The sequence below is a fragment of the Vicia villosa genome, linkage group LG4 (genome assembly GCF_029867415.1).
Source record: "Vicia villosa cultivar HV-30 ecotype Madison, WI linkage group LG4, Vvil1.0, whole genome shotgun sequence".
In the NCBI taxonomy this organism is placed as follows: domain Eukaryota; kingdom Viridiplantae; phylum Streptophyta; class Magnoliopsida; order Fabales; family Fabaceae; genus Vicia; species Vicia villosa.
This window is the reverse complement of record NC_081183.1, coordinates 117,026,139-117,040,977: the sequence shown is the minus strand read 5'-3', so window position 1 is coordinate 117,040,977 and position 14,839 is coordinate 117,026,139. Positions and strand designations below refer to the sequence as shown.

Sequence of the window (14,839 nt, the reverse complement as noted above, 5' to 3'; positions counted from 1 at the left end):
AGATTTATTGTGTATTGTCATTATAAAAAGTTTTACACAATAAATTCACCATCATATTATTTTATAAATAATTAAAATAAAAACTACATTTCTTCAAATATTTAACGTGTATGATTACCTAAATGTGTAAATATTTTTTTTGCACTATATGAGCATTTTAATTAAATTCTTTATTCATTCATATATTTATACTATGTGTGCAATTTTTTTTAGTAAAATCCATTTATACTGGGAAGAAAAAAAAATCCATTTATACTTTTTTTTTTACACTTCATTTATTTATACTTGTAAGTTATCTTGAACAAAAAACCAAACATATTTAACATTATTACCTGTTACCCTATTTTCATCCGTACACCGAAATCCAATCCACAGTTTTCGCCCCCTTTTCTCTTTCTCTCTCTAAAAACCATAAATACCCTCTCCTCTCTCCCCTCTCTCTCATCACACACAATCTCCCCACACCACCAACCCCAACCCACCCAAACCGTCGTCATCAACCAAAATGGCCGGTTTCATCTCAAAATCCAAAACCCTCATCCCCTCAAAACTCCCCAACCCCTCCGCTTTCATGGCGACATCGCTCCGCCACCGCTCCTCACGCGCCGCCACGAAACCCCAGTTACTCGAAATCGATACATCGTCCACATCATTATCATCGGAGGGTGAACACGAGATGACACTGAAGCTGTTTGATGATTTGATCCATAGAATTCTGGTGAAGAAAGCCACGCCAGATTGGTTGCCTTTTGTTCCTGGATCTTCTTTTTGGGTCCCGCCACGACCTACTCCTTCTAATGTTGTTCATTTGGTTCATAAGCTTACGGATGCCGAAAAGCAACAGCCTTTGGTTAATGATGAGGCGATTTCGCTTTCTAATCTTCGTGGGTGGCCTTCCTCCAATTACTTCATTAAAGGTAGCTTTTTCCCCAATTTTTTTTCATAAAGTTTTAATTTTTTTGATTAATTGTGTCATGGATGGAGATATATTTGCTTTTATTTTAAGTTAATTGAATTTGGAACGGGTTTTTATGGTATTGGATTTGAGATTTTTTGGGGATTAGGGTTAAATGAAGGAAAATTTGGGGTTTTCATAATTTCATTTTTTTTACTCTTAGATATTAAGGGTTTGGCTATGAATTTATGATATATAATTATGGTGTAGTCTAGTTAATAAGGATTGGTTGATAGTATTGTTTAGAAATTTAATTGTTAGATAATGGTATGTTTAGTTAAATTGATTTTCTGTTTGGGGTTTGATTCATCCTTGTGAATTAACGAAGTTGAATTAGGAGGGTGATGGCATTGGTGGGTTCTGTTGGAAACATAAGCTGTTGGGTGTTTCTTCTAGGACAAAATCTTTGCTAAAAGTGTCAACCTTTGTATTTAGCAAGAGGATAAGGTTGTTTTCAAGCTTCAAAAAGAAAAAAGAAAATTACTTTATGATATGTTTGCTCTTTTTTTTTCCTTCAGAAAAGCTATGCAATCTGTTCTTTTTGTTGTTGAAGTGTGGTGGTTGTTTGTATTTTTGGGAAACTCCCTTGAATTCTATCAAAATATTTGGACTTTTTTCTTGAGTTAGAAAGACACCACTGAACAAATGGGTTTAAGCTCTAATTGCAATCAACTTTTCAAATGCTGTAACTTGATTGCAATTTGTCACACTTAAACTTGCTTATTCCCTTTGTTAAATTCGGTTAAAATTTTCGTGTTGTCAGTGGCAGTGAAAAGGGACATGTATGCATCATCATGTCTAAACCTCAGTTGAATGGAAAATGCTCATGATAGTCACTACAATTAGCTTAGGATTAAGTTTTGATTTGCTGGCAGGGTATGGTAGGGTCGTATTCATGAGGAAAACATGAAACTTGGAATCTGAAAATAATGCAATATGCATTTTTTGAGGTCGGGAAAATATAATGTTCTATGAGCTCAAACTGTTTTGTTTGCTTGTCTTTGTGACTTCAGGGAATGTTCATGGCGGGGATAGTGGTGTGGAGTTGAATATCCCAGAAGGGATGGATGGGCCAGTAAAAGTGAAAGTTATGACGCTTCCAGAACATTTACCTCATTCCGAAGATGAGGATGAGCCATAACTTAATTCAACCAGTTGCTCTGGTGAGATGGCCTGTTCTTTTAGCTTAGAAATTTATTGTTTGCTTGTGCCTCTGTTTGTTGACATTATACTAGCAGAAATCATTGTTGAAGAACAACATAGGAAGTGATAATGCATTTCAAATCAAATTAAGGGAGAAGGGGATGCGGGGATTTTTTCGAGTTTTCTCCGCTTCTCATCCCATGCCATATACTAATTATGTAGGATTTTCATGGTGCAGCCTAAGCTCAACTAGAAGTCCAAAAGAAAGCGAGGAAACATATAACTACGCGGTTTGGATTTTGAGAAGGGTAATGCAAGCAAATGGAAATTTCCGCAGATGTAGCACGGGTGATGGTTCAGGAATTAACCTTCTCACACTACTTGGTCTCAACTTTGATCTGTTTGATCAGTATATGTTGATTACTTAAAATGTTGTTACTGTTGAATCTTTGTAGAGTGAAATGTATGTATTTATTGAACTAATAATGTTGAAACTTGGAGCATTCCTCGGAACTAGCAGGCACAGGCTCAGGCTCAGTTTAATGCATATACTATGTTGTACATATATATATTAATAAACATTTCCTTTGATTATTAGCATTGGATTGACTTCTGCTATTTTATAAACTGTGTATGCATGTCTAAAGAGTTAGTTTCTCTTTTACATTGTTAATTTGTTATGCTAGAAACACAGGAATGGAAGAAGAATTTACTTAAATTACGATAACTCTTATCTTGTTTAGTACATTAGAGAGAGAAAGATCTGATAGCTTATACTGACTTTGTATTTTACCTAGTTATGAAGTAAACTATGATTTTAGTTTCTTGTTTGATAAGGCTATAATCTATACCACCATATTAAGATATCATATTGATAAATTGTGTGTAATTATAGATAGAGTTATGTTTGTTTTTTTTTATAACAAATAGATAGTTATGTTGAGTTGTTTTATACACGGTGATTTAATCAATAACATTCAGACTCCATAAGTTTTAAATTCAATTAATATACTTGCATTTCCAAATCATAATTCCAAATCAAAGGTTGAAATTTAAAGTTAGAGCATCTGTAAGATTATTAAGATATTTATCAGGATTAAGAAAATATGTTGTTGAATAAAATGTGATTTCAGGGAGTAATAGTAAAGATAAGGTATTTATTTCTCGATTGTCCTCAACACCATCTAATGTAAGAATTATGTTTTTTTTACACAAACTCAATTCATTTCAATAAATAATTGTTGCATAATACATAGAGAAATCGAATGAAAAACTTATACCTAGTCTAGGAATTGGTCGTCCTAACTAACACGTGAGCAATCGAGTTCGTATGACGCATAACAAACTTAACCTTAAATTTGGAATGTAAATCTAACATATTCTTAATATTAGATATAACCATACTAAATTCTGAATTACCAACATAATTAACATACATCTAACATATTCTTAATACTAGATATAACCATACTAAATTCTGAATTACCAACATAATTAACATACAGTTTGAGGATCACTTTCGAAGATAGTGACTCCATTTGCATCTGAATGACTTCTTGGACCGCTTCCTTCAAAGCCAATGCCTCCGCTTCAATAACTCTGTAAAGGCCGAAATCCCAAGTTTCCGCCATGATGAATCTGCCGCCGCTTCAATAACTCTGTAAAGGCCAAACTCCCAAGTTCCCGCCATGATGAATCTACCATTGCAGTCCTCTGTTAGTTGTTCCTAAGTGTTTATTAAACTAGCATCCACGTTGCATTTCATCCATCCAACACTAGGTGGTTGTCATAAAGGTTGTTGTTGGATATGTTGATAGTCATTAACACTCATATCTTAATAATTTTGAGTCGTAAATCAATTCTTCCAAGTATGACAACCTTGCATCTCCAACTGATTCACGTATTTCTTCTCATTATTCCAGGTCCAATTATTCTTATTATTCCAAATCACCCATAACGTAACCGCCATTCTACCTACAACTCTCTTATCATCTTTATTACAAATGTCTTGAAGCACTGTCTCGACCTCATTAAACTTTTGAAAATACAGTATAATAACATCGCTTAAACATGTCAAATTCCAACATTGAGACATTAGAGCACAGCCAAAAAAACACATGTCACTCATCCTCCACCCCACCTACACATAAATGACATATAGTAGGAGATGGAACATAATTTTGTGGAATTCTACTTCTTGTAGGAAGACAACTACGAAAAATCTGCCAAAGTAAGTGCCTTTTTTAGGAGCTCTTATCTTCCACAAAAAATGCCAATCACCTTCAACACTACGCCCTCTATGTTTACACAGACCCTGCATCCAAAGTTTATATCCTGTTTTAATACTATTAACACCATTCTGCCCATCTTTTCAAACTAAGCAATCCTCTTTAACCTCCTCCAACAGGGGTATCTGCAAAATTTCATTAGCTACTTCAAAGGAAAACAACTGGCCAATTATGTGGGAGTCCCACTGTTTACATTAGTATGAAGAAGATAATTAACTTTCATACTATACACATGTTACCCTCTGGGTGCTCCCACCCAACCCCTACATTCATTCCTCAACCATGGACCAGCCATCACCTGAATTTTTCTCCCATCCCCAATCCTCCATCTAAAACCTAGTAAAAGGACATTCCTAACTTTCCACAAACTTTGTTATACATAACTAGAATTATTTCCAAGGCTAGCTTCAAAAAAAAAAGGAGTTAGGAAAGTATTTTGCTTTAAAATTCTAGATACCAGAGTCTTAGGATTTGTCATTAATAATGCCACACTTTTTTCGTCATCATTGCCATGTTAAAAGCTTTAAAATCTTGAAACCCCATACCTCCCTCATTCTTAAGATAAGTCAAGCTCTTCCAAACAAGCCATCTAATCCCCTTATTGTTATTACCTCCTCCCCACCAGAATGTATTCAACATATTCTTCATATCTCCCACCATGGTGTCAAGTAAGATAAAAACACTCATAACATAGGAATGTATAACTTAAATGACTGATTTGATCATTACTTCTTTTTCTGCCTTGGACAATGAGCGACCTCTCCATGAATTAATTCTATTCTAAATACGGTCCTTAATGAAAGAAAATGTGTCCTTCTTACTTATTCCAACCATAGATGGAAAACCCAAATAATTTCTTGTGCCCAACACATGAGACACACCCATAAGGTGTGAGATATCATCCCGAGCTTGTCTACTAATGTTCCAGGTGAAGAACACCTCTCATTTGGTCATGTTAATTTTTGGCCCGACGCTTCTGCATACACCTTCAGGATCTCCATAAGGTGCATGACTTCAGAAAGATTTGTCCTGCAAAAAAGAACACAATCATCAGCAAAAAGGTGAGGGGACACCTTAGGTGCCCTGCTATAAATCTTGATTCTGTGGATGTCTCCTCTATAAACTGCTTTTCTGATAAGTGATGAAAGACCCTTTGCTATTAGAATAATGAGGTATGGAGAAAGCCAATCTCCTTGCCTCATTCCCCTTCTTGGACGAATCACCAATACTCTTATAAACACAATAAATCACAAAATATTCAAGAATAAACACATAAGCAACATAATTCTAAATTGGGGTGTTACACTTAATCTGAAGGTTTGGGAGTGACTGAACAAAATACCCACCAAAGCATGATGTAAGCCTACATTTTCTTTCTATCCCAAATGTGATGTGCTAACGAATAATGTATCTGAAGCATTTAATAACACAATATTAGTGGCTAGGGATAAACCAATCTTAACCATGTGTGAATGGATAAGAAACTATATCATGAATAGGAATGTTAGCTTAAGAGAAAAATTTGATAGGTGGCAACATAGAATAATGCCAAGACCTAGACTTAGGTTAGATAAAGAAGTAGAACATGATGGTAATTTGATTCCAAATTGGTCCGGTGATACAATATGGCAAGTTGAACATATTCATACTAGACATAGTTTCATAATGGACACTTCTAAAAGAAACCGCATTTGTAATATCTAGAAGTTGGTAGGCATACCGTGTAGATATGCAATATCTGCATTTGGTTTTAGGAACCAATGCCCAGAAAACTATGTGGATGACTGCCATTCAAAGGATACATATGTGGCATGCTATGATTTTAATATTATCCCAATTAATGGGCAATTATGTGGTCTGAGGTTGAAATTGAAGAAATGTTGCCTCCATCATACAAAAGAGGTTCTGGAAGGCCAAAGAAATGGAGGAGGAGGAGGGAACATGATGAAGACCCTAATAAGGGAAGGACACAAACAACTTATTATTGTACCAATTGTGGTGTACATAGCCATAATGCAAGAAGTTATACTAGTTTTGTGGCTGATCCCGAAGCTAAAAAAAGAAAGGTATTGACTTATCTCAATGTTGTTCTTGTTAATGGCAATTTATGTGTGATATTAATTGCATCAATTCTATGTGCAAAGAAAACCAAAGAAGAATGTAACATGAGCTGCATCTGGAAATACAACACAACTACAAACCCAACCTGAAAAATACTATACAAGAACAATAACAACCTCAAATTAAAGTTGTATCAGTACAATAGCAACCTCAAAGTCGAACTGATGTAGATCCTGAATTTGAAATGCTTGTTGCAGATCTTTGTGCAGCATTTGAGGCAACACAACCTCAACTTAATGTCAATGGTGTTACTTCCCAAGCTGCACCTTTTTCTAATGTTGATAATGTGCATGTTCCAACTGTGGAAATTACTCCTCAAGTAACTGCACATGACTCTGGTATTGGTACTTCACAAACTGATTACATTCTCTCTGCATTTTCTTCTCTCCCTTCATCTGGTACTCTCTCTTACTTCATTTCTGATCCGTGCGATTCAGTGTAATTTGTAATTATGCTTCGTGCTTGTAATGTTAGTGTGATTGTTCATGCTGAGATCTTGCTGTTCAGTTTTGTAATTGTATAGTACCTAGTTGCTTCGATTTTGCACTGAATCTGTTGATTTTTTTAAAATCAATTTTGCGTGTTTATGTTTGTAAATTGTGATTTAATCGCTTTGGTTTTTGAGTTGAAGTATTGTTAATCATGTGTAATAATGCGTGTGAAGGTAGAAGTTATTGCCAACAACATCAGTGTATTACATCACATTCAGATTTCTTGCATATTAAGATAACTCTTCTCTAGTTTGGTATATTACAAAGATAATGTAGATAAAACAAATGATATAGTTGGATCCTTGGTCTATTCATACTACTATTGAATGTCGAATCAAGATCAAATAGCTTATATTGACTTTGAATTTTATTATGTTAAAATGTTACTACGAAAATGTGTGACAGCGTGGAATGCGATTAGTCATAACTTTTTCAATGAGTAGATCATCCACAAACATTAAACAAGAAATCTTAAGTTAGTTAGCTCTCATAGGCATTTAATCTTTCATCTACCGTTCGAGTATATCATTTGAAAGAGTTTGTTCATATATAAAACAAAGACAGGCTCAGAGTAATTTTTTTTATGATTTTGTATCATTATAACAACCATCAAGCAAGAATTTAAAGAACTCCAAAAATGAAGCAGAAAAGGTGAACTCTACATTAAATTGTAATTCCCTTGGTGATGCATTGAGTTATGAGGATAATTAGGGACAGGTAAAGGATCTCCAAATGGATTATGATTCCCCATCATCTGCATCTGTTGAGGGTGTTGAGGGTATTGACCATGATGAGGTTGTTGCGGGTGAAGCACCATTTCCATGTTGTTATGTTGATGATGATGATGATGTTGATGTGGATACATCATATGTTGGTGTTGTTGTTGTTGGTACATCATTTGTTGTTGCTGTTGTTGTTGAGCCATCATTGCCATTTGAACATTGGTTGGAGGTGCTATGTTCTTCGACGTTGCAAACGGATCGTGTTGATTATAATGATCAAATGGATTTTGTACATTCATTTCTTCATGTCCATAACCTGCATTTTGAAGTTGGAGTTGTCTTCTTGCATGTTCGTCTTCGTATAAACTGTCTAGTAATAGCGTGTCAAAACCACCGGCCTGAATCCAAAAATAGTGTTAACGAACCATAAGTGTTACTCAAAGCATAGAGATGAGAACTTAAGGATGATGATAAGTAATTGAGACGAACCATTCTGCGATCTGGAGGTTGACTATTATGGTTACTTGGGTTTGTAACCAGTGAAAGTTCCCACCCAGAAGTTCCCGTAATGTTACTCAATGCAAGATTGTTTGAATTATGATTTCCTACATAAAATTTCAAAAGCATAGAATTAGATAGGGATAGTAAAATAGGCTTGAACCGGGAGGCATACCCGTTTTGCACGCTAGGCTTGAACCGGGAGGCATGCCCGTTTTGCACGCTAGGCTTGAACCGGGAGGCATGCCCATTTTGCACGCTAGGCTTGAACCGTGAGGCATGCCCGTTTTGCACGCATTTTTTTACAGGAAGGGTCAAGGTTTTAAGCCTGCACTCTCAACACTGCTCGCCTCATTTTAATGGACGGGTATGCCTGTTTTCCATCTCTTGAATTATATCAAGTATATCAATTGAGAGTTACTTTAGGACTTACCACCAGGTGGTACAATTGCAAGAGCCAATGCATTGCTATCTTCCATTTCTAGAGCTTTAGGATTTATTTCATTCAGACCCTACATATCGTCGACAAATATATATTCCATCAACTTGAAATCGTAATTGCGCGCGTTGTTAGTCAGATAGAACGATATCTAAAACATACCAGTAAATCATCGGTACCATCGGTTGATATCAGTGGAGGAGACTCAACCTTCTCTTCCTCAGGTTGTATTTCTTCCTCGGGTACTACTTCTTCTTCCTCCTCAGTGACGACTTCCTCTTCTTGCTTCTCTTCTTCTTGAGGTTCTTCGACTTCTTTTGGCTCTGATTCTTCTTCAGACGATTTTTCATTTTCCTGATACTCCTATGTTTATTTTGAAAAACACATTATTATACTAATAATACTTTATGTACATGGATGAAACAATACAAGAAAATTCATCATCGCTTTTTTCTTACCAATCTCTTGTTCTCAGAGCCTGGTTGAGGAGTTTCTCTAATATATTCTTCCATTGTAGCAAGGAAAGATGGCGGCGGCTGTTAATTGAATTAAAGATCTTCATGAGTTTCTTCTTGCTCAAGGTTTCATATGAAGTATATACTAAATATCCGTTTGACTCGCAATATTCAACATGACAAAAATATTTGTTCGAAGTTTGATTTGAAAAACGATCATAGGATCGGACAAAACCTCAAACAAAATTATTCGCCAAAAAATTTGTCTAGTACTTATTGATTTGCAAATCAAAGCGACCATAAGAAACAAAAGAAACCTGTCTTAGCGTTGGAAACTGAAAATTCCTAGCAAGGTCCAAGCCTTTACAATATTCATAAAAATCGGCGAGACTTTCAGCCTACATAACATAAGAGAGAAAATCACAAATCCAAACAAATTTTATCTTTAGAAAAATCTCATTCAAAATAAAAGATATCATTACAAACCTGTTGGCCAGCTCTTTTATATACATTTAAAGCCTTCACTGCATCATGTCTAGTAGTTTCAAAGAACTGCAATTTTCATTAGTACAATTTATGAATTTAACATTCAATCAAACTAATCAAATTGAATAAGCTAACGCGAAATAAACACTACCATGTCTACAAGATTGATGATTCCATCATTGAGTGCACAATATATTTTGAAGCTCTCTTTCAATACCAAGGCCAATGCATACTGTACTAGATAATTGTTATAAGCACATCCTTCAGGCTGCAAAATGTAGAAGAAAATCAAATGTTACCTTAAAATGCGCGTACGAAACTCAAGTTGTTTCCATTTACTCATACCTGACAACCGATAAGGCGGAATAAAAGTTGTTGCAATGCTGGTAGCTGTTCCAACAGATCGTCATTAGCCAACGACCGAGTTCTGCTATGTGCCTGTCATAGGAAAAAGTTAGTAGCATTCATAACATAAAAATGAAAATTTGGAAAATTTAGATGTGAATATAATAAGGTAAAGCACAAACTTTAGCTGAAGCCGGTGATGATTTTATTAAACGTTCTGATTCGATATCATATTTAAGGATTCTAAAACATTCGAGTCTTTCTTCTAAATATAATGCGTAGGTTCGAACCCAAGCAGAACAATCCCAAGCTGCAAAGTCAAAAAATGAAACAGTTAAGAAAATGATCAAGATGGTTAAAATGGTTAGAATGAATAATTAAGAGAACTAATTTACCTAAAGGGCTTGAATCGTCTTTAAAATTCGATATTTGGAGAATATGTCCCCTGCGCGAGTAGTTTAAAAGTTCTTCTCTGAATGTAGGATCACCCTCTCTCAAAGTCCTATGAATCACTATCAATGTCTTTATAGCAACCTGTTAATTTGTTATTCGGTTACAAATGAATGTTATAGGGTGAAGTGTAATCAATTTCTTTGTAAAATAGATGAGCATGAAAAGGAAATTACTATCCAATTTCGCGTCTTTGAAAGTCTCTTGGAAAGTTTATGAATGCAGTATGCCACATCCGCGCGTGGTTGGTGCGCTGATGTTGCATAGAATATTTCTGAAACAATGAACAAATTTATAGGGCAGATTACACATGTTAACAAAAAAAATTTATATCGACATAATAAAGGTTATACAGATATAACAATATAACATCGATGAACTCACTTCTAACATGACGTTCCTTTGGAGGATATTCAACATGATTGGTAGCTTTCACAATAGCAATATCCAAGTCCTTCAAAAACAAAATGAAAACAAAATAAAAATTAAACCAATGAAGAAACTTTGATGGAAATATAATAAAAGAATTTGCATAAACTTGAAATTTTTTTTATATAGAAATTCTTGTACATATGTAAAAATATATACATTGTTTTAAATAACGGTCACAATGAAAGAATCCTGATAAATATATAACGGGAACAACTTCAAATGCGATTATAGACACGTAAAAATCTATGATGTTAGAATGATGTTACAATTCAGATTGTGATCGTTATGTTTATTTAAAGTTTTATGTATTTGAAAACGAAATCACCTTGTAATCGCTATTAACTTTGGCAAGGCCAACTTTGGTGGAGTCTTTGAGAGCTCCATAGGCTTTTCTGAAACTTGTAAATGTTCCCATGAAAAGATTTTGATGAAGGAAAGAGAGAAAGAAAAAACAATTGTGCTATGTTTTTTTGTTCTATCTTTGGAAAGGGTGTTTTTGGTACTTTCATATTTTGTTATCTTAACTAATTTATGAATTTTGACGAGAGAATCAGGTTACATCCTATGAAAGTTTCTGTAGAATCAAGTGGTTGATTTTTAAGAATAGTAAAATCCGGAATCTGTTTTGTTGCTAATGAATTTTACCAAAATGCCCATGATGATTTGATTTTACTTTGACAAAATTTTATTTTGAATATCTTTTGTGGCTTGTAATGTGGATTGTTAGTCTAAGACTAAATAATTACTGAAATTCAAAATAGAAGTATATTTAATGGTTTCCTTTTTTATTTCATCATTCAAATAATTTGATTTTAAAATTAGTGTTATCATGTTTTGTTTGCGATATTTTTTTGGAGACAATATATATATTAAATGTGGAAACTTCTCTTCTTGCATCTTATTAGAATTAGTAGAAAAAAATACTTTGATTATGATTTACAATTTGTTGCGCTTAATTATTGAAGAGTGAGAGCCACAAAAATAATATAGCACATAGTGTATCAATTAATATGTATCTGTTTTATAAGAAACATATAATCTCAAAATTAGGGACGAACATGGATCAATTTAGATTGGATTTGGTCAAATCTAATATTCAACTCTTATAGAACACTCTAATTTGAGTGAGGCAAAATAACCACCTACAATATCAATGGGTCAGTTTGAGAATACACTATTTTTTTAGGTTGGGTTGGATTGAGTAGTGAGTTATCCAAATAATTTTTGTATTTTATTAATATTAAATGATTAGATGATAAGTCATCATTGTATGTTTCCATAAAAATTATTCTACATTTTTATTTTCTTAAAAAATACAGATAATCTAAATCTATAATTTTTTAGCATCATAAAATAATAAATGATAACATCAACCAACAAAAATTATCATAAAATACTAAAAATATATTAAAATTGTATGATATAAAATTGTTTTAACATCAAAATAACTAAAAAGTGAAATATTCAAAATTAATTAAAATAATGGTTCGCTAAAATAGTAAATGTTCAGGAGACTAAAATTGAAACAACTAAATTATTATTCATCAAAACCATTAAAATTGTAATAATAAATGGTAGATTAGTGGATCAGTGGATTTTTTGGGTTCGAATCCAATTTTTTTAAGAGTTAAAAGGTAGTGCACTGACAGTGTAAATTTTATACTGTCATCCAATAAAAAATCATAAATGTGCCATGTTATTAAATTTTTTTAAATAAAAAAAAATGGTTTAATTGAATACATGGTTGGAGATTGATTGACAGTGTAAAATATTTTTACACTGTCAATGCATCACCCATTTTCTCTTTTTTTTAATGGATTTTTTAATTTTTAAACTCATATCTATTCAATTACTCGATCCAACCCACTTTTCTAAATTTTTTTAAATAAATTTAACCTAATTTTATAGATTAACCCAACCCATATACACCCCTACTCAAACCTCTAAGAAACAATGTGAATCAAACAATGTGAATCCATAGTATATACTTTAGAAAATGAGATAAGGAATGCTATCGGAAAGAAAAAAAAACTCCTAAGAAGCAGCAAAGTTTTAGATAAGCAATATACATATAACACTTGAGTGATGACAACAACATTTTAAAATATGTTGGAAGAAAATACAAACAAATGTAGTAGGTATTACTAATGTAATGTACACACCTAAATGAGAGATTTTGTTAGCCTTCGTGGAACTACTCTAAACGAAGAGTCTTGCAAGTGAATCATCTATTTCCACACTTTAACAGGAATATCCGTGAAAAATAAATATAAGATAAGGATTGAATCAAAAAACCAAATTGATAAATATAAGGGATTGATTTTCTCATTCTATAAGTTAGCAAAAATTCTATAATATTTAACAATCTAGATTTTCTAAAATGACAAATTCTCTCATATTTATGTCAAATCAAAAATAAAAATTTGGATTTTAAACTCCGAATTCATCCAAATCAAACTCATTTTTAAATTCAATTTCATAATAGTTAAGGGTTAGTACGGATATTACAATTAAGAATGTTCTCTGTTATGCCAAACTAAAACACATATGAAACGAGAAATAATGTTCAAGAGATGGTCAAGATATTAAAATTCAAAATCTTACTTGTTACCACAAACCATAACCAATTGCTGAAATGTGAAGAACAACATAAATTAACATAAATCTTTCATTTGACATACATAAATGCGTAAAATTACATAGATTTTCGTTAACATAAAACTAACATTATATTTCATCATCAAGATATGATTAAGGATGTTTCAACATCTTTAGAATAACGTTGACCGATCTCGCAATCGTTGCATCCATCTCGATCAGACCTTTCGTTTCGTAATGAGATGTACTCAACATAACAATTAAACCTTCATTTGTCTTCAGTTGAAACTTGTTGAATTATATCTTCCCTCTGTTGCCAATTGAGAGGTGAACGATAATAGAGCTTCAAACCCCTTCGATCGTCTGGGTATCGCAAGAGATTCTCTAGTGTGGATTTCAGATCAATAGAGCAAGTGATTTCTGTGAACCTGAATTCAAGAGGGGGGCACTTGTCGCTGAAGTCAACAAATGTGAGATATGAATATGGAGACATTAGGTGTTGTTTTAGTTAACAACATGAGGGACACTCATATTTATACAAGTTTTAGATCAACATGGATCTTAGAAACTCAATCATGTCTTACGGATATTTCAAATATTGAAATCCAGAATCACCTTTTTAAGTGCATCGAGAGTTTAAAATCCATATTCAATCCTGTCACAAATAAAAGTTGTTTTTTTGACATAGAAAATTTAGGGTCCAATATTTATACAAGTAGTGTTAGATATTCATTAAAACACATCAAAATGTATCCAAATCACATCGCTGAAAAAATCACATCGCTGAAAATAATAATCCAACATTACATACAAAAAATAAGTCACCACCTAAATACTATTTAAGATAGAAACTAAAATGCATCAAAATCCGTCTCACCACCTATATATATATATATATGTGAGTGATTTCGCCTTTGACTTTTGTTGATTTAATTCTCTTTCAATCTCGTTCAACTTGGTGAACTCTTCCATCTGATCCAAAAAGTTATCCGACCGTGTTTCAGCTTCTTTTATGGAATGAGATGTATGTGGTGTAGGACATACTGGTGTCAAATAAACATGAACAAAATTTTGTGATTTTGAAGGCCACCCAATACACATAAGGCACCCGGTTGGACTTTAAGGTGGGTAACTTCAAAATGGAAAAAATATTTTAGAGAAATCATATCTCGTCAGATTGATACACGCCCTGTTATTTGCACTTGCAATAAGATTATCCATTTTAGGGAAAACACATCCATTTTTCCTCTGGCACTGGACCGATAACATAAGGAATAAGATATTCATGAATTTCATCAAAATGTTTTTTCAAATACATTTGTGTATGATTCCTTATACACCTTCAACTGTTTGATTAGACGTTGACGTACAAATGTATGATTCTCCTCTCCTTTACGAAGCAAAGTTGAAACACCA

General features: G+C 33.4%; 2 protein-coding genes across 3 annotated transcripts; one reads left to right on the top strand and one right to left on the bottom strand.

Moving 5' to 3' along the window:
- The first annotated feature begins 353 nt into the window (after window positions 1-353).
- LOC131595095 (uncharacterized) lies at window positions 354-2,698 on the top strand. 2 transcript variants are annotated; one of them, XM_058867343.1, is made up of 3 exons: window positions 354-917; window positions 1,969-2,118; window positions 2,321-2,698. In XM_058867343.1, the coding sequence occupies exons 1-2, from the start codon at window positions 506-508 to the stop codon at window positions 2,094-2,096; spliced, it is 540 nt and encodes a 179-aa protein (XP_058723326.1). In that variant the 5' UTR covers window positions 354-505; the 3' UTR covers window positions 2,097-2,118; window positions 2,321-2,698. The 2 variants fall into 2 exon arrangements, with proteins under 2 accessions (XP_058723326.1, XP_058723325.1); XM_058867342.1 differs by having other exon boundaries at window positions 356-917; window positions 2,337-2,698.
- Window positions 2,699-7,541: 4,843 nt separating this feature from the next.
- On the bottom strand, window positions 7,542-11,305 carry LOC131599527 (putative clathrin assembly protein At5g57200). The gene is made up of 14 exons (XM_058871848.1): window positions 11,151-11,305; window positions 10,778-10,847; window positions 10,570-10,667; window positions 10,339-10,477; window positions 10,126-10,253; window positions 9,944-10,036; window positions 9,750-9,866; window positions 9,599-9,664; window positions 9,430-9,510; window positions 9,116-9,193; window positions 8,820-9,020; window positions 8,652-8,730; window positions 8,210-8,325; window positions 7,542-8,118 (listed from the first exon to the last, which is right to left on the bottom strand). Exons 1-14 carry the CDS (start codon window positions 11,238-11,240, stop codon window positions 7,657-7,659), a joined length of 1,818 nt encoding a protein of 605 aa, XP_058727831.1. The 5' UTR covers window positions 11,241-11,305; the 3' UTR covers window positions 7,542-7,656.
- Window positions 11,306-14,839: the final 3,534 nt, after the last annotated feature.